The 23,697-nt window shown below is 43.8% G+C and overlaps 1 protein-coding gene across 8 annotated transcripts in view; it reads right to left on the bottom strand.

The window, feature by feature from the left end:
- The window catches only part of Dym (dymeclin), a 305,354-nt gene that overhangs the window by 217,088 nt on the left and 64,569 nt on the right, over window positions 1–23,697 (bottom strand). For 6 of the 8 annotated variants that reach the window (XM_052742554.1, XM_052742558.1, XM_052742556.1 and 3 more), the window contains 2 exons: window positions 18,187–18,312; window positions 16,059–16,201 (listed from right to left, as the gene is read on the bottom strand). In XM_052742554.1, the coding sequence (XP_052598514.1) occupies window positions 16,059–16,201; window positions 18,187–18,312 (269 nt within the window). The remainder of the gene's footprint in view (window positions 1–16,058; window positions 16,202–18,186; window positions 18,313–23,697) is intronic. The other 2 variants (XM_052742555.1, XM_052742561.1) reach the window with 1 other exon arrangement.

The raw sequence follows: 23,697 nt of genomic DNA, 5'->3' as shown, positions 1-23,697 counted from the left end.
AAAATTCTATCTTACACCTGTCAGAATGACTAAGATTAAAAACACAAACGACAGCTCATGCTAGAGAGGATGTGGAGCAAGGGGAACACTCCTCCAATGCTGGTGGGAGTGCAAACTTGTACAGCCACTCTGGAAATCAATATGGTGGTTTCTCAGAAAATTACGAATCAATCTACCTCAAGACCCAGCTATACTACTCTTGGGAATATAACCAAGGGATGCTCAATCATACCACAAGGCCACTTGTGTTGCAAGAATCTTAAATGGTCTTCAATTTAAAAAAAAAAAAAAAAAACAGAACCAGATAGTGGGGTAAACGCTGAAAGATCAGAGAGACAAAGTGATAAGAGAAACTTCTCACCACTACCGAATCCTCATGCTGAATCAAAGGCAAGACCCTATCTATCTCCACCAATCCTCAGGCCGAATGGAAGGTAAGATCCTATCTCCATGAATCCTCTGAAAGCCTCTGAGTCCTCCACCGAAAGGGCTCTAGTTCCTGCCTCCTCACACCTTATATGCCCTTCTCCGCCCAGTCATCACTTCCTTCCTAGTGCTGGGATTAATGGTGTGTGTGCTTCCAACAAAGGCATGAGATCTCAAGTACTAGGATTAAAGGTGTGTGCCACCACTGCCTGGCTCTGTTTCTCTCCTAGACTGAATCAATCTCATGTAGTCCAGGGTGACTTTGAACTCACAGAGATTCAAAAGGATCTCTGCCTTCTGAGTGCTAGTATTAAAGGTGTGTGCCACCACTGTCTGGCCTCTATGTTGAATCTGTTCTCTGATCTTTAGGCAAGCTTTATATGATACACAACATATCACCACACACTTCCTTAACTCATTTCATAGCAGCTTTATTCATAATAGAGAGAAACTAGATGTCCTCAACCAAAGAATGGATAAAGAAAATGTGGTACACTGATCAGTAAGAACGGGTTCCATGTGAGACCACTGTGGGCAAAGGTAGGAGGATCCCTGAGTAACTATTGTTCCCTGGCTGAAAGGGACATTCTGATAAAGAAGGCTGGAGTTTCTTCCAAAGCATTTCCATTATGCTTGTAACAGCCAGAAGCCAGCCTCCGTTCTGGAGGGTGGTGCACCAGGCCTTAACAAAGGCAGCTGCCATGCCATTGCTACCAGAAGGCAGAAATAAGAAGAGACCTGAGAGGCACTGAGAACTAGAAGCTTTGAAATGGCAAGATGTGAGTAGATACTTGAAAAAGAAGATTTAAAAGTATTCATATTCAGAGGTTACCAAGACATGAACAATCAGCAAATGAAAGTAATGCGTAGTAAATGAGTGATATGGAAGAGAGTGAATGTGGGGCTTAGGAAGGGCCTGAAAGTGCTCATGGGATTGAAAACCTACCCTGAGAGCACTCAATTCAATAAGCAGGTTCATACGCAGACACTACCAGGGTGGGTGAGGAGGCTTGTCTCTTATCCGAGGATCACGGAAGCAGAAAGTATCACCCAAGCTGATGGTGGCACCCGCCCTCAGTCCATCTGTCAGAAAGTCACTGCTGTGTGGTACCCCAGGTTTCCTGAGAGAAGAGTGGGAGCCCTGCCACGCATGGGGAGGGTGGTGTTCCCCTCCTTCCTTCTCTTTCAGCATAAAGAAACACACTGCGGTTAAGTGAGTTTGTAATGTGGCCCAGGCTTAAGCAGCTCTCACAAAAATCTACCTAAAAACAATGGAACCACACAATTTTTCTAAAAATGTCTTGCACCGAAATCAAAGATTTTAAAAGGTTAGTCATTTAAGTACAAGTGAACACAGGGCACAAGAAACTGCAGGGCTGACCCTCTGACTACCAATGAGGGCTCCTTGTCCTCTTTTTTATAAGCTAAGAACAAAGAAAATATGATCAGTTCTCTGTTTCCCATCCATTTCCAAGACCTCAAACTAGACTTAGCCACCTTTATTAATAAGAAACAGTCCTGCATGACAGGGCTTCTCCGGACACAAATGACACTATGAAGTCACCACAATTAGCAAGCACTTAAAAACTTACTGTTTTTGCTAATATTTTATATCAAAAGATAGTTTTATTGTTAATAGCACCATTTTTAAAAGATTACATTGATGGCATAGATAATTAATAAAGCTCAAAGACCATCACACTCAAGGGACCAGGTTGGGGATAATGAGCAGAAACAAGGAAAGTTAAGGTGAAGATGAACAGTAGCCTGACAGCTAATGATGACCCCCACAAATTACCAAAGATGCTCCCCAAACATTAGCATTCTCCCAGCTTGGCAGGTAAAGCATTCAAATCCATAGAGGTTGTGCTCTTATTCACACAATAGCACCCTGCAGACCTGGACTCATGTTCAGACTCTAAAGCAGGTGCCCTCAGCTACGATCCTCCCTCCCTGCCCTTCCTGCTCCACAGCACAGGGCCCACCCAGTGGGCAATTACAACAGTGTGAAGCCCACCACAGAGATCTTCAGCTCCTGGCCTTCAGCAGTCCTGAACTCAATCTGTCTGCGACAGGGAAGAACAGTTTGTGGTTTAGCACATAGCTACTCCCAAACTGTCTTTGCAGACTCCTTCCCCACATCCAAAAGGAAAAGATGACTCCTCAAGAAGATGCAAGTGGCATTTCTGCTTGTTTCTTTTCATTGGCTCCCCATCTGCCCACTGTGGCTCTGCATCTGTGTTTCTTGATTTCACCTAATGAATAGATCTTACTAGGCATTTTGCCCCTTTGTGCTTCATTCCTTCAATAAGCACTTACTCAATTATCCACATGTAGGTCTTGCTCAGATTGTTCCATGATATAATAAATTGCTGTCCCCATAGTCAAGATGCCTATAATTGTAAAAATATTACACATATATGGGTGTTCTGTCTATATGTATGTCTGTGCTCTGAAACTGGAGTTACAGATGACTGTGAGCCACCTTGTGGATGCTGAGAATCAAACCCGGGTCCTTTGGAAGAGCAGCAAATGATCTTAACCACTGAGCCATCTCTCAAACCCCACGGTGCCTAGAATTTTGAAGGAAAAATACAGAAAGTAATGCCACAAGCAAAACAGCAGGTCATAGTAAGCTCCGATCTCTGCTGCAGAGCTTTCCTCAGGGAGCTGCCTGTGACCTAGTGGGGGCGGGGGGTGTGGGGCAGGAGGGGGGGCTGCGGTGCAGGTCTGCAAGTGCCCCCACCCCTACCTGGATGTACGTGGACTTTCAGCTACAGCTGTGCATGACAGAAGGGAAGAAGGGAAGGGGCAGCTTACAGTGCCTGAACAACCTGAAGGACAAGCAGGCCACAGACTCAAGTCCCTTTTTGCTTTCCTATAAACAAATAGCACAGAAGTGTGTAACATTAATTTTAACCTGTGATCCATGCTGACCTATATCAAATTATTGAACAAATTGTAGCATGCTGTATTTTGTTTTCATAACTCTCCAGGAAAATTATCATTTTGCAGGAGGCCCTAACTAAGTCTCCTAGCTCAGAGAGAGTCAGGCTGCTGCGGAATTGACTGCATGGATATGTACATATAGACCCATGGATATAACCCTGGCACCGGGTATTTCTGCAGTAGGAGAGGGGGCTGTTATTGGCACACTATCCATTTTCTTTAGAATTGGTCATGGTCCTCAGATGATGCATCTCTAGCTTTTTAATGTATAAACTGTTAAGCGAGTTTAAACATGATGAATGCAGGTGGCTGTGGGTTTTCTGGCTAACCTACAAGAATATAGTGATTCATAACTGCTAAGGCCAGGTCTTCTTCCACTAGACAACATATCCGACCGCAAGACAAGACAGGCTCCCAGAGGTCTGCATACTTCCCTGGCCAAGGGATCAACAACCCCACCAAGACAAACTGCCATATACTAGAACTGAACTTATTATTCACTCTCCCCTGAAAGACCATCCAGCCCCTTATGCCTTATCTTCCCATTTACCTGGATCAACAGAGGCCTAAGCCGCATCACACCGGTGCTCAGAGCCACATGGTATGAACATGCCCCACACATCTCCCCACTGAGGCCTTCTGATACCTTCTGAAACATACATCTTTCACCAGAACCCTTGTACTTTCCACCCCGTTTCTTCGAGACCTGAGTGTCTCCTGAAAGGCCCCCAAGGACAGTTCTTTCTCAGAAGCCCTCTCAGGTAGTGATGTTTGCTCTCTCCCTCAGGCAGAATTCACACGACTGCTTCTAAAGCACTGTTCCTCAAACATCACAAATGCTTGAGGCATCCCATCAGACTACCCTACCCATCCCTGCTCAGTCACTGAAGACACCAGCACTCCTGCTCATTGACAACATCAGCATCTTTCTTTCATCACTGTCTTTCCCTCCACACTACCTGTCCTCATTTCAAAGACTTCAACACACCCTCAAACAGCTCACCCCAAATGTGGCCCTAGTCCTTGCCGGTTTGATTTCCTCCATCTATTTCAGCAACCCCACGGCTGCAGGCTGCCTACACACATGGCTTACTAACGGTTGTACTTCCACGACAGTTCTGAATCCATGTCTTCCTCTCTCTGATGACCACCGACCAGCAGCCTGGGTGTTTCTCCCTGACTCAAATACTTTGGGGGCGAATGATTTAGCCCTGTTAATTTCTCCACTACCCATCACCAGCCTCACTGTGTACTTCCCTCCTCAACCATCTAGGACTCTTCAGCTCAGCATCAGATCTCCTTACGTATTCCCTTTCAAGTCTTCACTCTTTTGTGTCCATAACGTTTTCCTGGCAAAACTTGCACCCTGACTAAAGGCAATCCTCCATCTACATCCTATGTCCCATGGAAATCACACACAACTGAAGAACGAGCCAACAAACATCTGCTTACTCTACTTTGAGTGCCTTAAGCATTTCCACTGGGTCCCTGCTCTAGGCCACTGATTCTCCTACTGCTCTCTCTCAACTTCCAAGCTAATCCAGGCTCAGCGGCGCTCACCTGTCTTAACCTGAATTTAAAGAGAACTTCCTCCTTTATGATCCACAGTCTCTGCACTCACTCTTATTATAAAAGAGGCAGGAAATCCTTTCTTATCTTGGGCATCATTTCTTTATCAGTAATTATAAGCCTACAAAATGCAAGTATTTCATGAATGTTTCTAGGTAATCTAAAGCACCCCTATCTTTTCTGCCTATATCCTGTGTGTTGGTCAGTTTTCTGTGACAAAAGGAGAGACTTCTCAGGGCTGAGTCATGGTCCCTCAGGTTGAGAGGGCATGGAGGGAGGCTCATGCTACAGTATCAGGAGCAGGAGGAGCATGCCTGCACCTGTCAGCTTCCTTCCCTTTTCGCCTTCCCTCCGTCCGGGCCCCCAGGAGATGGTGCCACCCATGTTCAGGACAGGTCTTCCCCACCTGAGTGAGCCCCTCTGGAGATGCCCTGTCAATTGGCAGGGAGACATCCAGGTGTCTCCCAATCAAACTGATCATCAGGATTGGCCATCACACTCTGACACCATTCTCCCCTCAGTCTACACTAATTAGCTTCCAGAACAACACTCCCAACATACTTCATGGGGTTTTTTGTGAAGATTTATTTTAAAAAACATGAAGAATAGAATCCGATGTTCTATTACATCTGACAGAGATTTCAGAAGTAAAGAAAATAGCAAAGAGAAAACACAGGAATTAAAATTTCAGGCCACAAAAGTTTAACAGAAAGCAGATTTGGTGACATTACCCCCTCTAAGGTCACAAAACAAGCAGGCTTAAGTACAAGATTTGGGCTTTCAAAAATATATTACTTCACTCTTAAATTGGAGGAAAAAGCAGCCAAGCGTGGTGGCTCAAGCCTGGGACTGCAGTGCTCGGAAGGCTGCGGCAGAGAGGACCACTCCAAGTCGGGGCCGCTCAGCCCAGAGCGTGTTCCAGGCCAGCCGAGGGCTGGCTACACAGTGAGGCTGGAAGACAGACAGACAGACAGACAGACACACACACACACACACACACACACACACACCCCTCCAGTAGATCACACATATCCAGCTTCTTCACATCAGAAGTATGAGTTCTTAGAGAGTCCATGACATGTCAGGAACAATCAAAGCCATTCAACCAATATGGTACATTTTGTTGCAGCACTAATGGTTTACAGACTTTCATGAAGTTAACAGAGTTAGGCGAGGTGGCACGCACCTTTAATCCTAACACTCAGGATGCAGGGGCATGTGGATGTCTGTGAATCCTAGGCCAGCCAGAGCTACACAGTGAGACAGTTCCAGAAACCAAACTAAAACAAACAAACAGGAAGGAAGGGAAGGAGGGAGGGAGGGAGGGAGGGAGGGAGGGAGGGAGGGAGGGAGGGAAGGAGGGAACAAGTAGAGTAACTAAACTTGTATATAATTATCTCTTTTGGCGGAAAAAAAAAAAAAAAAAAAGGAGGCGGGGAGGTGAGACATTTGCCAAAGCAGAACACAAGAGCTTAGAAGTGTCCATTGGTTGCACATGATTCCCACTCAGCTCTCATGGTTTCCTCGAGAGTGGGTGGGTTACAATGATGCTCATAACTCATCATCTGTGGACAATGAAAAGAAGTCTGAACCGGTCGGGGGGTTGGGGGGGGGGTGTGCCGCCTTGTAGTCAGTCCCAGCACTCAGGAGGCAAAAGCAGGCAGATTATCTGTGAGTTTGAAGCCTATCTGGTCTACAGAGTGAGTTCCAGGGCAGGCTCCAAAGCCACACAGAGAAATCCTGTCTTGAAAAACAAAGCAAAACAAAACAAACACACACACACACAAACACCAACAACAACAAAAAGAAAAAAAGAAAAGAAAAAGTTGAGTAAATCACTGTTTTTGTGTCTTTCATTTATCCTGTGAAGAATATGACAAGGTACCGGGGAACTGAGAACAGCAGCCGGCGCCAGGGAAGGTGGACTTGGTCCTGTCTCATCCCACTCTCTTCCACTGCGACAGTTCTAATGAGGACTTCCACACACTCGCCATCCTAGAGAGGTATTTCTCACACGCACGCACGCACGCACGCACGCACGCACGCACGCACGCTGCCGATTTGTCTTTTATTACCCAACTATCTAAGTCGGGACTGAGGAGAGCTGTGCAAAGGAGGCTGTGAGAAGCTGCAGGTGTGTGTGCTCCTTCACGACACTCGAGTGTCGGGTAGCTTTCCTTTCGGCTTCTCTGTATATGTGTGGGAGTCCGCCAGAGTCCAGCTCCAACCTGTCAAAGAGTTCTTGGGGGGAGGAGGGAGGAATGAGGAAGTACCAGATAGAAATATAGACGGAATAGATGGAGAGAAAGACAGACACGATAGCTTCGAGAGGGCCCTGGGTCAATACCCAGTTGATTTGAGATTTATACAATGCCAAGGGGCGAGGCAAAAGACCTCCCCCTTTCAAGATCAAAGCACAACGTACAGCCAAGAGTAGACCCCTCAAAACAAGTGGTAACCACGCCTGTGGTCAAATCATCCCATTATGCAGCCCTGCTGGGTAAAGCAAGCTCAGATTCTCTGACCCTGAGTAAGGTCTCCCTAGAGAGCCTCTGCAGACCCCACATATATGGCTGCCACTCTTGGGGTCCTCATGGTCCATGATGTCTAAAGCAAGCACCAAGAACACCTTTACGTTCAAGTCAACAGGGAGGGACGAGCACAGGAACTCTCTTTAGAGATGCCCCTGCCACTCGGCCTGTGGCACTTCTACACACATCCCTTTGGACAAAGAACAGGCTGCGCTTGGTTGCAAGAGAGACTGGCTTACGCTTTCTAAGCCTGGCACTCATGTCCTCAGCTACAATGTGGGATTACATGGGAGTGTGCAACTAGTCACTGTTACAAACAGCACATTCAAGAGAAAATTCTGTAGCAGCCCCCAAATATGCCCCCTTTACTTGAGATGACAGGACATTCAGGTGGCTTTCATAACCTGTCCTTTCTCTCAACTGGTGCAGGGAAAACCACCCACGTCGACGACAAGCTGTAGTGACCACTGAGAACTGACTGAGGTACTAGGAGTACAAGTGCCTCTAAACGCCTGTAGCAGAGGTCAGAATGTGCTTCCAATCATGCAGAGACAATAGGATCTCAGTGTGTAGCAGGAATCTGAGTCAGGAGCCGAAATCAATGAAGGTCAATAGTTTGAAATGCTACAGAGCAATCTTTGTACACTGTAAATATGTATTACTCTCGTTGTTAATAAAAAAGGTGATTGGCCCATGGCTAGGCAGGATAAGGTCAGGCGGGAGAACTAGACTAAGAGAATACTGGGGAGGAGGAGGAGAAGTCGGGGGAGACGCCATCAGATGCAAAGCAAGCAGGATGGGAAGTCTGTACATGAGGTAAACGAGCCTCGGGGCAGCACAGAGATGAACAGAAATGGGTTAATTTAAGTTATAAGAGCTAGCTAAAAACAAGCCTAAGCTATCGGCTGAGCATTTATAATTAATATTAAGTCTCTGTGTGGTCATTTAGGAGCAGCTGCCGGGACACACAGAAAAGTCACCTACACTTGGACTGACTGCACCTTTCTTCACTGGTCCTCAAACTCCCCAACAGAGTAACAGGTTACCTTGTTGTCATAATTCACTGCTTCCATCACTCACTGTAAACTACGGTCAGGGAAAGCTGTTTCCTCCTTAATAAAACACTATTTCCAGGTCAGCGAGATGGCTCAGCAGGTAAAGGTGCTCGGAACTCACATAAGGGTAAAAGGAGAAAATCAATTCCACAGACTTTTCCTCTGACCTTTACCTGCATGCCATGGCATGCACGTTCACACACATCATGCACATATGCACACTTTTTTAATTAAAAAAAAAGCAAATAGTATAAGTTGATGATAATCATTTCTTTGAGGTTGGCTTCTCTGTTGGTGGTAAACTTTGTCTCATTATATGGCCCAGGTCGTGAACTCCTGATCCTCCTGCCACCATCTCCCCAGTGCCAACAATACAGGCTTGCATCACCACGCATGGTCCTATAAATGTATCCGCATCTCCACAAACCCATGAGCACTCTCTTGTAAGCAATACACCTAATAACTGGATTACTGGACTACAGGGCACAAACATACTCAATTTAATAAGTAACGGACAGTTTTCTAAAGATGTTGTCCCTAATGACACTCTCAAAATGAGCTAGATAATGTCTTTTATAATTTAACATTTGTCAGCAACTTCTAACTGTACAGCAGGTACACTGGAGGAAGGGATGAATGGGGTGTAGCATATACAGCAGGTACACTGGAGGAAGGATGAATGGGGTGTAGCATACACAGCACAGGTATACTGGAGGAAGGATGAATATGGAGGTGTAGCATGTACAGCACAGATACACTGGAGGAAGGATGAATGGGGTGTAGCATATACAGCAGGTACACTGGAGGAAGGATGAATATGGAGGTGTAGCATATACAGCAGATACACTGGAGGAAGGATGAATGGGGGTATAGCATACAGCACAGATACACTGGAGGAAGGGATAATTCACATCCTGAGCATGTCAGCATAGGGTGGTGTGCTTAAAGTAAGAGTCATCAATCACTGATTACTACTAAGACTACTGATACTCCTGATATCTTTGATGAAGTGAATCTTTGAAGTATTTCTAATTCAAATTAAGTCAGCATCTATTAAATTCTTGGAGTAATTTGATAAACAGTCAAAAGCACATAGCGGGACTTGCAGGAGAGTTTGGTCAGCAAAGGGCTTTCCTTGCAAGCACAGGGCCCTGCGCTCCATGCCCAAACCACATAAAAGGCCGGCATGGTGACACACGCTTGTAATCCCAGCACAGACACAAAGGATCCCCGGGACACACTAGCCAGCCAGTCTAGCCTACGCTGTTCCTGAGGATGACATCCAAGGGTTTCCTCCAGCCTCCATACACACACACACACACACACACACACACACACACACACACACACACTTAAAAGAAGCAAATATAAAACCTCTCAGATGAGTTAGTTCCTAAGAAATGGTACCATGGCAACTGTTGTCAAGGTAAGTTCATTTAGGAAGGAAGAAATTTGAAATTTCTTGCAGAAATATCTATTTAACAATCAAATTTTCCTTTTTGTCATTGACAAATTTTGCACCACATAAAATAAAAATCCAGATGGACACAAAGAAAGAATGTGGCAGGCACATTCAATTTACTCAGTTTTTTAAATTTTTTTTATATGATTTAAAGTTTAAGCAAACAAAATGATAGAAGTTCTGAGTTTTTAACGTTGTTATAAATGTCCCTAGGATTTTCTGATCACTGGCTATTTTTCTAATTAAACTTACTTTCATTCTAATTACTATTTTTATATCATTCTAATTATTTTAATTACTAAGCTCCCCAGTGCTTCAGGACTTATAGCAAAAGTTATAAGGGCAGATAACATATAGTTTTAGATGAGATTTTATGCACATTGTCTCTTTTATTCTTCACAAACCCTGAACAAAAGCTCTATTTATCAGTGTTAAATCAAGTAATGAGATTTTAACAGTCAGGGACTGGAGCTGGAGAGGGGGTCAGTGGTTAGCAGCACTTGCTGCTCTTCTAGAGTAGCAGAGTTTGGTTCCCAGCACCCACACCTGGTGGCTCACAACACCTATTAACTCTAGCTCCAGGACATCCAACACTTCCTCTGGCTTCTACATGCACACACAAAAAGACACACAAATACATACGCAAACAGACAGGGGTGCGAGAGCACACACACACACACACACACACACACACACACACACACACACACACAAACAAACGAGGCCTCATCACTGAGAAAATGCATGAGAATGAGTTCGGCCAAACCCACCAGTGCTACCTCTAAACAATGCACTTTCTCAGTAATTACTAGTAATGGCTGAGCCCCTGCCATGGGCCCAAGGGGCCTGACAACAGATTTGGGAGCGCACCTCATCAGCAATATTGAAACCATATGAGAAGTCCAGGGTTAGTACCAAACCCCACTTCATATAGAATTTTAAAAGTATGTTAGGTGATTCTAGAATTCTGTGATTTAAAAGATAAATTAGCTGCAAATTTAACACACTACATTAATTTTAAAAAATGGTAGCCCTCATTCCAAAACAGGGACATATCACTTGAGTCTTCGTCTATGCTGCCAGCACAGTGCCAAAGAAGAGATCATTTTCTTGTACTACAAAACTATGAATACAGGTTTATCTGCATGGATTATGGATATAACAAAGTAAAGTATATATTAATATGCAATTCAGTCTAACCAGTTTTCAGTGAAAGAAATTACACTTAATGCATCTGAAAAGCTTTATTTAAAAAAATCTGGCCTAGATAGCGCAATCAGTAGAGCATCAGACTTTTAATCTGAGGGTTCGGGGCTCAAGTCCCTGTTCAGGCACTTACGACTCTTCTCTTTCAAAACTAAGGCAATCAGTAATCAAGATAGTGAGCATTTAAAAAAAAAAATCTGTAGGTGAATTGCCATTACTCTCAATAACAGATGTGGTGGTGTAAACGTAATTGGCCCCCATAAGCTCACAGGGAGTGGCACTATTAGGAGGTGTGGCTTTGTTGGAGTGGGTTCAGCTTTGTTGGAGGAAGTGTGTCACCATGGGTACGGGTTTTGAGGTTTCCTATACTCAAGATACTGCCCAGTGGCACAATCCATTTCCTGTTGCCTTCTGATCAAGATGTAGCCAGCACCAAGTCTGCCTGCACACCGCCATGCTCCCCGCCATGATGACAATGGACTGAACCTCTGAAAGTGTAAGGGAGTCACCCTAATTGTTTTCCTCTATAAGAGTTGCCGTGGTCACAGTGTCTCTTCACAGCAATAGAAACCCTAATGAAGACAACAGGAAAACAAACAAACAAAACCAAAAGCTCTAGAGGTTTCTTTACAGTGTTAGCAGTTCCTGCAGTATTTTTCCTACTCTGAGCCGACACTCCTGCACCTGCTTCATGTGGGAGTGGCTGTTCTAGAAAGAAGAAAAGCATGCACCACACCAGGGACTAAGTCCACAGAGACACACTATACCAGGGACTAAGTTAAGAGAGAGAGAGACGCTGAGGGCAAAATAGTTACAAAAAATCTAACTGTGAATTGGGGTGGTGGCTCACACCCGTCACCCGGCACTTGAGAGGCCGAGGCAGAAAGAACGCTGTGGACGCACTGCAGGCTACACAGTGAGTTCTAACACAGCCCGGGCTAGCATAAGTCATCATTTAAAAACCCTGAAAATTCAACGTACGCACGTACAACACACAGATGAAATAACTCTTTATAAAGACTTCTTTCATCACTTCGATGAGTTGAAAACAATCCCTTCCTCTTTAAACACACCGCAAGTACACTGTGGTCACAGGAGACACTCCTTGAAGGAGGAAAGGGCTATGCTGTAGGTAACCTACCTTCAAGTGGCACAAAGATGAAGTGGGGGGCATTTGTGGATGAAAGAGAATACAATGGCAAAACAAGTGTGGTAGGAAGAGTCCGATGTTTATATTGTTTTAGACCAGTTTTCTACATGTATAAACTGATTTCCACACAAAGGGTTTCTTTTTTAAATTGAGGAAGGAGATAAAACTTAAATCAGCAAATGGTGATTATAGGGAGATGGAAATTCATGCCACCATTCTCTGCTTCTGTACATCTTTGAAATTGCACAAAATAAAACACAAAGAGAGAAATCAAACGGATGAGATCTGTAAAGTAGCTGTGACAGCAAATAGAAGGGACTGATAAGTGACAGGATACACTGAGAGGACAAAGCCTGGATGTCTGCGGCACCGACACAGACTAGCCTGGATTGTCATGGCTGCTGAGGCTTGTCTGAGACAGGGTCTCACATTTGTAGCCCAGGCTGGCCTCAAATGAGTGGTAATTCTCTTGCCTCGGCCTCTTGAGTTCTGGGACTACAGATAAGATAGTCACCATTCCCAGCTAACTATTAGCTTTTAGTGTTTCATCATGTCCAAGTATTTACTGACAATCCACAGGTTTCGTAATGTCGGGAGCCAGTGTGGTGGTGTGTGCCTATTGTCCTGGCACTCACTAAGCAGAGGTAGGAGGACTGTGAGTTAGAGGTCAGCCCGAGATACTCAGCAAGGCCCTGTCTCAAACAACCAAAAAGCCTTGTAAGCCAGGCAGCTTTCCTATTCAGAACTAGGGAAGGAGCGATGATGAAAGGAAAAACCAGGCAGGGCTCAGGAGTCAGACCAAGGCCAAGCTTCCTCTGAGATCTTAAAATAATGAACCAACTCGCTACAGATATTTGAAAAGTAGAAGCATCTACAGCATGGCAGCACTAACTAGACCTAGTGGGCTATAAAAAAAGAAAGAAAGTGAAGACATGAAGTTGGGAGGGGCCGTGTTAGGAAGGGTAATAGGGAAGTTGGAGGGGGGAAAGGTAAGAGGTTATGATCATGTTCCATTATATACATGTGTGTGTGACATTCTCAAGGATAAAGATTAAACAATAATGAAGTTTGTAGTTAGTAAGAAAAACTGGAAAGGACTTGGGTGGTTCAGGAGGTCCCATGTAGGTGGCTAGTCATTACTCACCTGCACCCAATTCTAATACGAGGACTCCTGCACCCAATTCTAATACGAGGACTCCTGCACCCAATTCTAATACGAGGACTCCTGCACCCAATTCTAATACGAGGACTCCTGCACCCAATTCTAATACGAGGACTCCTGCACCCAATTCTAATACGAGGACTCCTGCACCCAATTCTAATACGAGGACTCCTGCACCCAATTCTAATACGAGGACTCCTGCACCCAATTCTAATATGAGGACTCATCGCTCTTCCTCATCAACAAAACCACTATCCAAAACTTGAGTTTTTAAAACAAGATACTTGGTTTCAAAGGAAATTAATTTTCAAAAGCATACGATGCACACAATGGAACCAAGCAAATACTTTCTATATCCAGGAAAAGTCCAACCACAGTTTGTAAGCCGGGGCTGGGAGACGCCGGCCGCAGCAGAGGGAGGGCCTACTGTGTGGACATGCGGACCTATGTCCACTTATGCTTGTGCATAAATAGCTTTCTGAAAATTTAGGAAAAGAACTAGACAAAATATCCTTGTGGTTGGTATAGCATGTTAAAAACCACAAATCTATACCCAGTTAACTGAATTTCAGGCAGCATTTGGCACAAACTATATTTTCAAAATTGTTCATTAACTTATCTGAAATTCAGATTTTAACTGAGTACTCTAGATTTTCTGCTTCATTTGTAGTTTTTCTAAGTCTCCTAGGCCTACCATTTGATCTCAAGAGGATGCTCACAGCACGCAAACATGCTGGCCTTTATAGCGTTCACGGGGAATGGAAGGCCTTTTTTTTTTCTCTCACGTACTTATTTCTAAAAGAGGGCACCAAGGAACTTAACCAGCCTACATGGTGGGTTTCTATTTAAAACATCTCTGTGATTATATTTAACCTGTAATTGTGCTTTGGTTTAATATCTAACTTATAATACTCATAATGGATTGATATTCAATGAAAACATTTTAAAGTAAAAAAAAGCATTTTAATACCTTGAAATACTAAATTTTTAAGACAATGAAAAAAGGACTATAGAATTATTAAAAGTTACTTCAGAAATAATCTCAGAGATCACCATCCCAACCTTCTCATTCAATGGGCAAGAAAACAAGAGTTAAGGCACTTTCTTGTAGTATTCTGTCAGCTAGTTACTAGATCTAAATTTTAAAATTCAAGTTTGCTGGCACTTAGCAAACTAATAACACCAAAGACACCTGCTATAACATGTAACTGAAAGAAAAATTTAAAACTGCACACAAATTTGTTTGAAAAAAAACTGTCAGGGTATGACCACTGTTTTAAAGAAAGTAATTAATGAACTTACTTCCTGGGGGGAAAAAAAAACCTCTAATTACATTAGAATATTGGGAAACACCCAGTTTTCAAGTACTCACACCACTTAGATGATAACAGAAAAAAAGGAAACACTAACAGACAGCTCGGTCCTCCTATGAGACTGGAAAGTCATTCCTACACTGTCTCAGGTCACGAGGGAGCTGCATGCCACTCATCACCTGAACAGTCGGTGCTGGGGGTCGGGGGCAGGAAACGAAGAAGCAATACAATGTGGCATTCTAGGCTGGCTCCGTAGCACCACAGGTAAGGGTGTGGGTGATGCCAAACGGATTTAAATTTACGACCCCCGGAGAAAGCAAAGGCAGGCCAATCGAGACAGTATGTCTTACTGATCAGCTGCTTACATCACAGAACAAAGCTGCCGCTTTAGTGGGAAGCTTGCAAGTCTTATGGTAGGGTAGATTGTTGCACTGTGCTGGCCCCTCTCGTCCCATGTTGCTGGTTGTTCATGGACAGTGTGCCACAGCCATATTCCATTGGGAACTCCGCTGGGACCCAGCACTCTGTAATTCCGCACCACATACTACTAACTTAGTAAGCCTAGTAAGAGCTCCCATGCCGGCGGGAGACTGCCCAGGTGTCAAGCTACTTCTCCTTTAAAAGGAAGGCCAAGTTCTCAGCCATGTTAGCGCACACAGGCAGGGCCACCACTCTAAAAAGGGGGAGGTAGGTCCAAAGGCACTGTGTGCTGGCCGCGTCTCCAGCAGAAATGATGCCTGGGAGGGAGGGAAGGGCTGTTCCTCAGCTAGGACACCTGCAACTCAACACCGTGCCACTGCAGAGTTCGTTACAAACTCTTCTCAACCTCCCATCTGTCACTGAACGATGCACTGAGATTACACAATGAAATCCTAACCACCGGAGACTCTCAGCAGAAAGACGCTCCTAGAACACAAGGAGTAAAGAGCTTCCAACAGCTCACCTTGACTCTCTTCATAGCCAGAACTCGTAAGATATACATATTTACGTGTAAATGTCATTCTTGAAAAATTATGTTCTACAGCTAAATAATCCATTCATTATTTGTATACATTTAACATGATCCACCACAGAGAATGGAAGGATGAATATTTTAATTTCCTTCAGTATTTACATTTAGCCAGCTGCACAGATCCAACAGAATGGATAATGTGTCAGCCAAGCGAACAAGATTTCTTAGGCCTAATTAGACCAAATGTATGTAGATAAGGAATGGGGAGCCTGAAAGGACTTACTTGCTACTCCTGACGCCAGTCCGTACAGCAGTCCTCCCCCATCCGACTGTGGAGGGAAAACATGGGTTCCGGGCGGAGGTGGCTTTTCTTGTCTGATGAAGTTGTAAAGTAAGGTTTTCACCAGTTTGCTGGTGTAGGGAAGACTATACAGAAAGGAGAGAAAAAAATCAGACTCCTGTTCACGAGAGTCACCTAATCCTGCATAACAACACATGAGTACACGTCATTAATACTCCCCAAGGAATATGGCAGCATCACTGGACATGCGACTTAAGCCTCGACCTTAGCGTTGCCTCTTACCACGCCAGGAGGCACGAATCACAATTATAAGTTCAGTGGATAAACAGCACAGCAGGCGCTTGAAGGATGGTTATAGTACAAAGTCAGCAGAGAAATGCAAGAACTAAATGACAGTAAGACTCAGTTTTAAAGCATAAAGCTCCAGTTATTCCATTATAGGTGACAAAGTCATTTCCATAATCTCTAGTCCACTTGTAGACTCTTGCATGTATTACTGATAACCATAGCTTCTAAGATAAACCACAAGAACCAGCAATAGAATATTCTAGTTCAAGTATTTGACATTATAACGATACTATATAAACCTAAGGACATAGAAAATTGAGATTACTAACATCCTCTCCATCTATGATAAATTAAACTTTTAGTACTGTAAGAAATAAATTTCCAGTCAAATTTCCATCACCTCCAGGACAGGAATCTCCCCAGTCTCGTCAGTGAATTTCAAATGTTCTGCTAAGGTTCCAGTACGGTTAGTCTCCTCTGCAATTCACATTGGAGTTTACTCCTCGTTAGGGGCAGGAAGATGATGGAAACTAAAACTCACTATGGTGTTCAGCAGGGGAGCCTGTAGGTTAGGTCAGAAGGGAAGTTTGGAGCTCCTATGACGAAGCCTGGTAACTCTGCAGTCAGAGCCCCACAGACAGGTTTGCCTCTTGCTGCGCAAGGCCCTGTGATACCCTGGGGTCTCTTCCAGTAACAAGAGGATCAACAGATGCAGCCCCAACCTTGGAAACCAGAGTCTCTCTTCTTTGTGTGACTTACCCAAAGGGCACTGAGGGAGCCTGAGATGATGCTACAGGTGTAACCATGGCAACCAAGGCAGCGAGAGGAGCACAGTGAAGACCACACTCTTCTCTGCCAGCCACATCCTCCACTCATCCCACTCGGCAAACACTCTACCCACAGCCATGTCCCCAGAACTACTGCATAACTTCACCAAAACTAACTTATTTCAAGGACTTGCTTGATTTAAAGCTTTTTGAAAATGATGTCAACAGAAGGTAGGATGCTGTGTTTACTCCAAGTATTTTTATCCATAACCCCCAAGTGTCTGCTAAGGAGCACAGCCCAGGAGCCCAGCATGTGTTTAGCATATAATAAGTAGATACTCACTAAATGAGCACAGTGGAGAGACTGCTGGCATAGTCTAAACAAAAGGTGACAGGACTCAGATCACAGAAGTCAGCCCTTCAAATTCGAAAGTACCACACCCTCAGATTCTGCATCCACTATTTCAGCCAGTCACAAATAGAAAATATCCAGGAAAATAAAAATCTTATCTATACTCAACTTTACTCCTTATTATTCTCCAAACAATGCAGTATATCAGTTATTTACAAAGCATTCACATTGCATTAGGAACTATACGTCATCTAGACAGCTTCTAGAGTACACAGGGGGATGTACCCAGGTTATGTACGGTATGTTTTAGGGTCTTGCAGGTTTTGGTATCCTTAGTCGGTTTCCTGCTGATACCAAGGGACAATTGTAGATTTAAAGGAACTAGTAAAAAGAAGAAGATTCAGGAACAGTTTGAATAAGCAAAGAGGACTTGATAACTGCTCACAGAGAAAGGAGAAGAAAAAGAGAGAAGACATGACGCTGGTCTGCAAGGCAACAATTAGAGGCACTATTGAATCCGGGGGACAAGACAGACAGACAGGACAGAGTGGAGAGACAGACAGGACACAGTGGACAAGAGCCAGAATCTGGCCTTGTGTTGTGTGGGATAACAACAACAGCACAACCAAAAGAAACGTCAGGTGAGAAGACAATGCTAGAAATGACGGACCAGGTATCACAGTGGTTTGGAAAACAGACATACCATGGGCCTTGCATCAAATACTTGTGACTGATGCTCTGTCGCAAAACCTCCTTGTGGAAGAGCTGGCAGGAAAGGAAGACAACCATTGCCGAGATGGCCTCCACTGATATCTCGTACGTGATGTCTCTGAAGACATGGGGAAACAGAGTCATCATCAGTCTGGAAGACTACAACACTGCTCTTTCCACATCAACTGTACATTTAAAAAGTCAAGTCTACAGCTTCAAATTTTTCAGGTTATTGAAAAAAAAACACTTAACATAAAAATTAAGTCAAGCTAGGCACGCCGTGAATCCCAGCACTCAGGAGACAGGCAGGTGGATCTCTATGAGTTTGAGACCAGCCTGATCTACATAGCCAGTTCTAGGACAGCCAAGGCTACAAAAAGAAACCCTGTCTCAAACTAAAAAAATAAAATTAATTAATTAATTAAGTCAAGCCAACACATTAAGCCCGTTGCAGTCATTAGTTCTTATATGTAGACATGGTATCCCATTATTTTCCTACTTTCCAGTTTCCATGTCCTACTAGTCTTGGTGTATGGTAAGAGGAACAGGGTTCTGCTTTAACCTCTGTGCTTATCCCTAACACACATACAGACACGAGGCACACACACACACACACACACGGGGGGGGGGGGCACAAATAAATAAATAGTATAAAAAAGCACGGTTGCCCACATCTATACTCTCAACAATGACATTTCCTGAATTACTGCTATAAATTATCTTGTGTGTATTTCCTAATTTCTCCCCCTTTTTGAGACAAGGCTTCTCGGTGTAGCCCTGGCTGTCCTGAAATTCACTCTGTAGACCAGACTGGCCTTGAACTCAGAGATCCACCTGCCTCTGCCTCCCAGGTGCTGGGATTAAAGGTTTGTACCACCATGCCAGGCTATTTCTCATTCCTGGAATTGGATGAAAAACAAGCTAGACACTAACAACTCACTTGTGAAGGCACAGGTGGCCTGATAGGAGTCTACTCACAGTAATCATTATTTAAGTTGCTCAAGACTGCCTGAAGAAGCTGCAGAGACCTCACAGCAGCTGCTCTAAGGCTGAAGACACAGGGTGACCCCAGGCCTGATCTACCTGCAGACACCCACTGACACCCCTGATGTGAGGAGCAGGGGGTGCCTGCATCTGAGCTGTCCCTGCATAGGCCATGCCCAGTTCCTGAACACCCCTTAATGGGCCCCAGTTCTCCACTGAATGGTGTCCCAACAGAAGCCAAATCGTCAACTAAAGGTACACTGAACAATTCCAATGTAGCCAGGGCACAAAGGGAAGTGGGGAAAAAAAAAAAAAAAAAGAAAAGAAAAGACAGCAGAGACATGAATAGAATCTGAAGTCCCTACTTGCCAAAGAAATTCCAGAAAGCTGACAGGTATCAAGGCAAAGGTCCTCAGATTCCAGGGAAGCTTTAATACTGGTGTCTGCCAGGAACCAAGGTTCTGATACCACTACTAGCCTAGGACATTCGTAAGGCTAAGGGTCACTCTACACAAGACTGGCATGGGGCTGTAACACTAGAGGGCGCCACCTGCCACTGCTTCCATCAGCCTGAAATTGCCACCTGCTGCTGTCACACAGAGGGACAGGAACCAAAGCTGCTGGAGATGAGTATCTTAGCTTGCCTGCCCACTACCCTATCTGGGTAGGTCAGAAGAACCCTTAGATAGCTCAGCTCTCATAAGGGGGAGGCAAGAGTACCACTCCAAGTGTGATGCCAGCTTGGTCTACATAGAAAGTTCCAGGCCAGCTATATGGCAAGACACTCCTTTAAAACAAAAAACAAAAAACAACAAAGACCTAGCATGTGTTGGTACAGAACAAAAGAAAAAAGAATTATTGAATACAGCAAAATCTATAGCTGTTGAATTCTCTATGGAACCCAAGAGAGCCTCCTCCAGCTCATAATCCTGCCTCTGCCCTTCTCTCCCCACCTCACTATGATGGAATTAAAAAACTGCCACCACTCCCAGAGGAAAAGTACTTAAATAAAGATTATGACTACCAGTAGCTACTCACCTTATTTAGAAGACAGTCCCTAACTGACCCTCCAAGACTCCATGACTTGCAGCAGAGCACCCTAACTTCCTTCCTACAGCATCACCTCTATTCTTGCCCCTTCACCGAAGCCAGCTTGACAGGCCCACTTGGATACCTAAGCACATGCCCAGCTCAGGGCTTCGCATCTGCCCTTTCCTACTGAGACTGCTCTCCATCAGACGGGAGGCAACAGGGCTCCACCTCCAATTCCACCGAGGTTTGCATTTAAATGGCCGGTGTATAAGAAACACATCCATGTACTCTGGGCCAATGCACCACCAAATTACTCCTTCTGCACTGGCTTTTACATCCGAGCATCATTATGTATCCACTCTTCTCCTCGGTCCTAGCCTGAAGTTAGAACTTATGTCCTGTTAGTATTTTATCCCCAGCACACAAAACGAGCCGACAAGAAGTGATCATGGGTTTGTTGAATGGTCATCTCTAGTATGCTCACAGTTAGAGAGACAAATTATTACGATTTTGTGTTACCAAAACAAAATTTCACTGGTGAACAAAAAATATCTCAAACTCTCAGCTTCCAAATACTATTTCATAATCCAGCATTCTGTATAAAAATTCACTAGACTCCTGGGGACACAGTAACAGAACTAATAGCAACAGCAAAAATAATTATTCCATGAAGCAAGGCAGCCTATGCCCTCATTTAATCCATTTTCTACCATAAATAGTACTAAAAATGACTAAAGCAGAGGTTCTCAACCTTCCTAATGCTGAAAGCCTTTAATACAGTTCCTCATGCTGTGGTGCCCCTAAACCATAAAATTATTTCTGTTGCTACTTCATAACTGTAATTTAGCCATTGTTATGAATTATAATGTAAATATCTGATATGTACCCCTGTGAAAGGGTCGTCTACCCCCAAAGGGTGACAACCCACAGGCTGAGAACCACTGGACTAGGTTTTTGTTTTTTTTTTTTTTTTTTAAACTCTGCATCAAAATAACTAGTCCAAATCTAAGTTTTGCCCAGCTAGGGGGAAAAAAAAATCTTTGGAGCAAACAGAAAAATCTTTAGAACAGCCATTAAAGAAACAGGATTTAAGAATACATACAGCCAAAATGCAACGATGTCAATGACTGCTTCCTAGTCACATGTTCCCCTACATCTCACAAAGCTTTGAGGATCCTCCAAGTCCATTAATGGACAAAAACTTGCCGCTGGCCCCAATTGTATGACTTTGCCACCACTCAAAAACCAGCTGATCACATGTTGGTCTTTCCTGGGAATCGCAGACGTCTGCCTACTTTAGCTATGTTCCTGCCACAGTGTCGTGAAAGCAGCATCTCAACTGGACACAATGAAAACGAGCTAGTGTAAGATTTCTTCTTTTTCTTTCCCACACCCTTTACTGGATAGTTAAAAGATAAAACATGATGCTGGTCTGCACAAGACAGCAAGGACTGTTAGTAATAGGGCCAACTACAGGTACCTTCAACTGTGTCAAAACAGAGATAATGAAAGCAAAAGGTGTGATGTTAATGGGCTGCTTATACTGGTTGCTCGGTATTGAGACCACAGCTTGTGCTTAAGGTGAAAAAACACACTACACCACAACAAAATATGCTGTCAGTTCAAACAATTAGTAGTTGCCAGTTTGGGGATAGATAAAATATTGTATTTGCCAAAAAAAAAAAAAAAAGCCGGGCGGTGGTGGCGCACGCCTTTAATCCCAGCACTCGGGAGGCAGAGCCAGGCGGATCTCTGTGAGTTCGAGGCCAGCCTGGGCTACCAAGTGAGTTCCAGGACAGGCTCCAAAGCTACACAGAGAAACCCTGTCTCGAAAAACAAAAAAAAAAAAAAAAAAAAAAATATTGTATTTGCCACTTTCTACCATCTTCAGAATGCAAGAAAACCTAACCTATGCAGCCAGGAAGGAGTCTTCCTAGCAATGAAGAGAGAATTGTTGTGGGATTATCTTTTATACACTGTGAAGATGTTTCTCTGCCAAGGCACCTTCTCATTGGTTTAATAAAGAGCTGAATGGCCAATAGCTAGGCAGGAGATGATAGGCAGGACTTCCGGGAAGAGATAGGAACTCTGGGAAGAAGACAGGCAGAATTCACCAGCCAGACACAGAGGAAGTGGGATACATGGTCCTGAGCAGTGATAAAGAGCCATGTGGCGGAACGTAGATTGCTATAAATGGGTTAATTTAAGTTTTAAGAGCTAGTTGGGAAAAAGCCTACGCTAAGGCCCAGCTTTCATAATTAATATAAATCTCCGAGTTATTTGGGAACTGGCAGTACAAAGAAAGTCCAACCACAGGGAATCTCTCTTTTTTTATTTTTTTAATGGTCTAGGATCTTTGCCTTTCCGTTCACATTTTAGAATCAGATTGTCCATCTCTCTCTCCTCTCCCTCCCCTTCTCTCTCTCCTTTCTCTTTGTGTGCATGTGTGTGTACATATGCATGTATGTAGATATCCAAATACAAGTTTGACATGGTGACACACACCTATAAATCCACACTAGGAGAGAAAAGGGAGGAGAATTGTGAATTCAAACTAAGCAATGAGCTACACAGTGAGTTCAAAGCTTGTTTTTTAAAAAAGTAATAACAACAATCCTGATACAAATGTGGTTAACTAACTCCATAGATTAACCTGCTCTGATGTCATTTCCTACTTTAACTTTAGATAATGCTAAAAAGAAAAAAAGGAACTTGAGGTAATGCTAAATTTCTATGGTAACAAAATTTAAAATATTAATTGAGCTATTTTAAAGCCAAATCATCGGGGAAATGAGTCCAAGAGGCCAAAACTTGAAAGAAACCAAAATTCTACCATGCTGAGTGGAGTGATTTTTCAAAATTGAAAAATGCTTTATGCCAAGAGCTCTTTCTTGTTTTGAGTCCTTGTATAATCTTCAGAAGATTTTCATCACACAATTGCCAAAGCAAAGTCAACTTTAGAGAGCCGAAGCGCTACTTGGGCTGCCATATTTTCCCAAGAACTTTCCACCATCTGGTCTGGAAACGTCCGAGAACAAAGTACTGTTGGAGCAAGTTACTCATTTCATGTGAAGAAAGAGAAGACAGGAGCCATGACCTTGTACTGCTCTGCTGGGCAGAGTGGGGCACTTGGACATAGACAAAAGCCATCATGAAATGGTGTTAGTGTTGGCTCAGGGCAAAGTTAATGAACACAGAAGGAAAAACATGCTCCTTGGACTTACTGTTGGTAAGAAACCTGATGGTACGGTAAATGGAACATAAGTTTAATAAAAACAACTGACAAGTTCAAATGATTAAGATGAAAATGTAGAAATAGCTATTTGAGCCAACAAGGATATTTCAAAAGGAGAGAATAAAAAGTGGTATTATATAATTCAGATGCTGGCATGGTGGTAATACTTTGTGCCAGGGATTAAACCCAGGGTCATCTCTCTTATTAAGTGTGTACTCTACCATGAACTAAGTCTCCAGATCCTATATAACA

Source organism: Peromyscus californicus, unplaced genomic scaffold (genome assembly GCF_007827085.1).
Source record: "Peromyscus californicus insignis strain IS unplaced genomic scaffold, ASM782708v3 Scaffold_17__1_contigs__length_78620276, whole genome shotgun sequence".
Classification (NCBI taxonomy): Eukaryota; Metazoa; Chordata; class Mammalia; order Rodentia; family Cricetidae; genus Peromyscus; species Peromyscus californicus.
The sequence above is the reverse complement of the archived record's forward strand: the minus strand, read 5'-3'. Positions and strand labels throughout refer to the sequence as shown.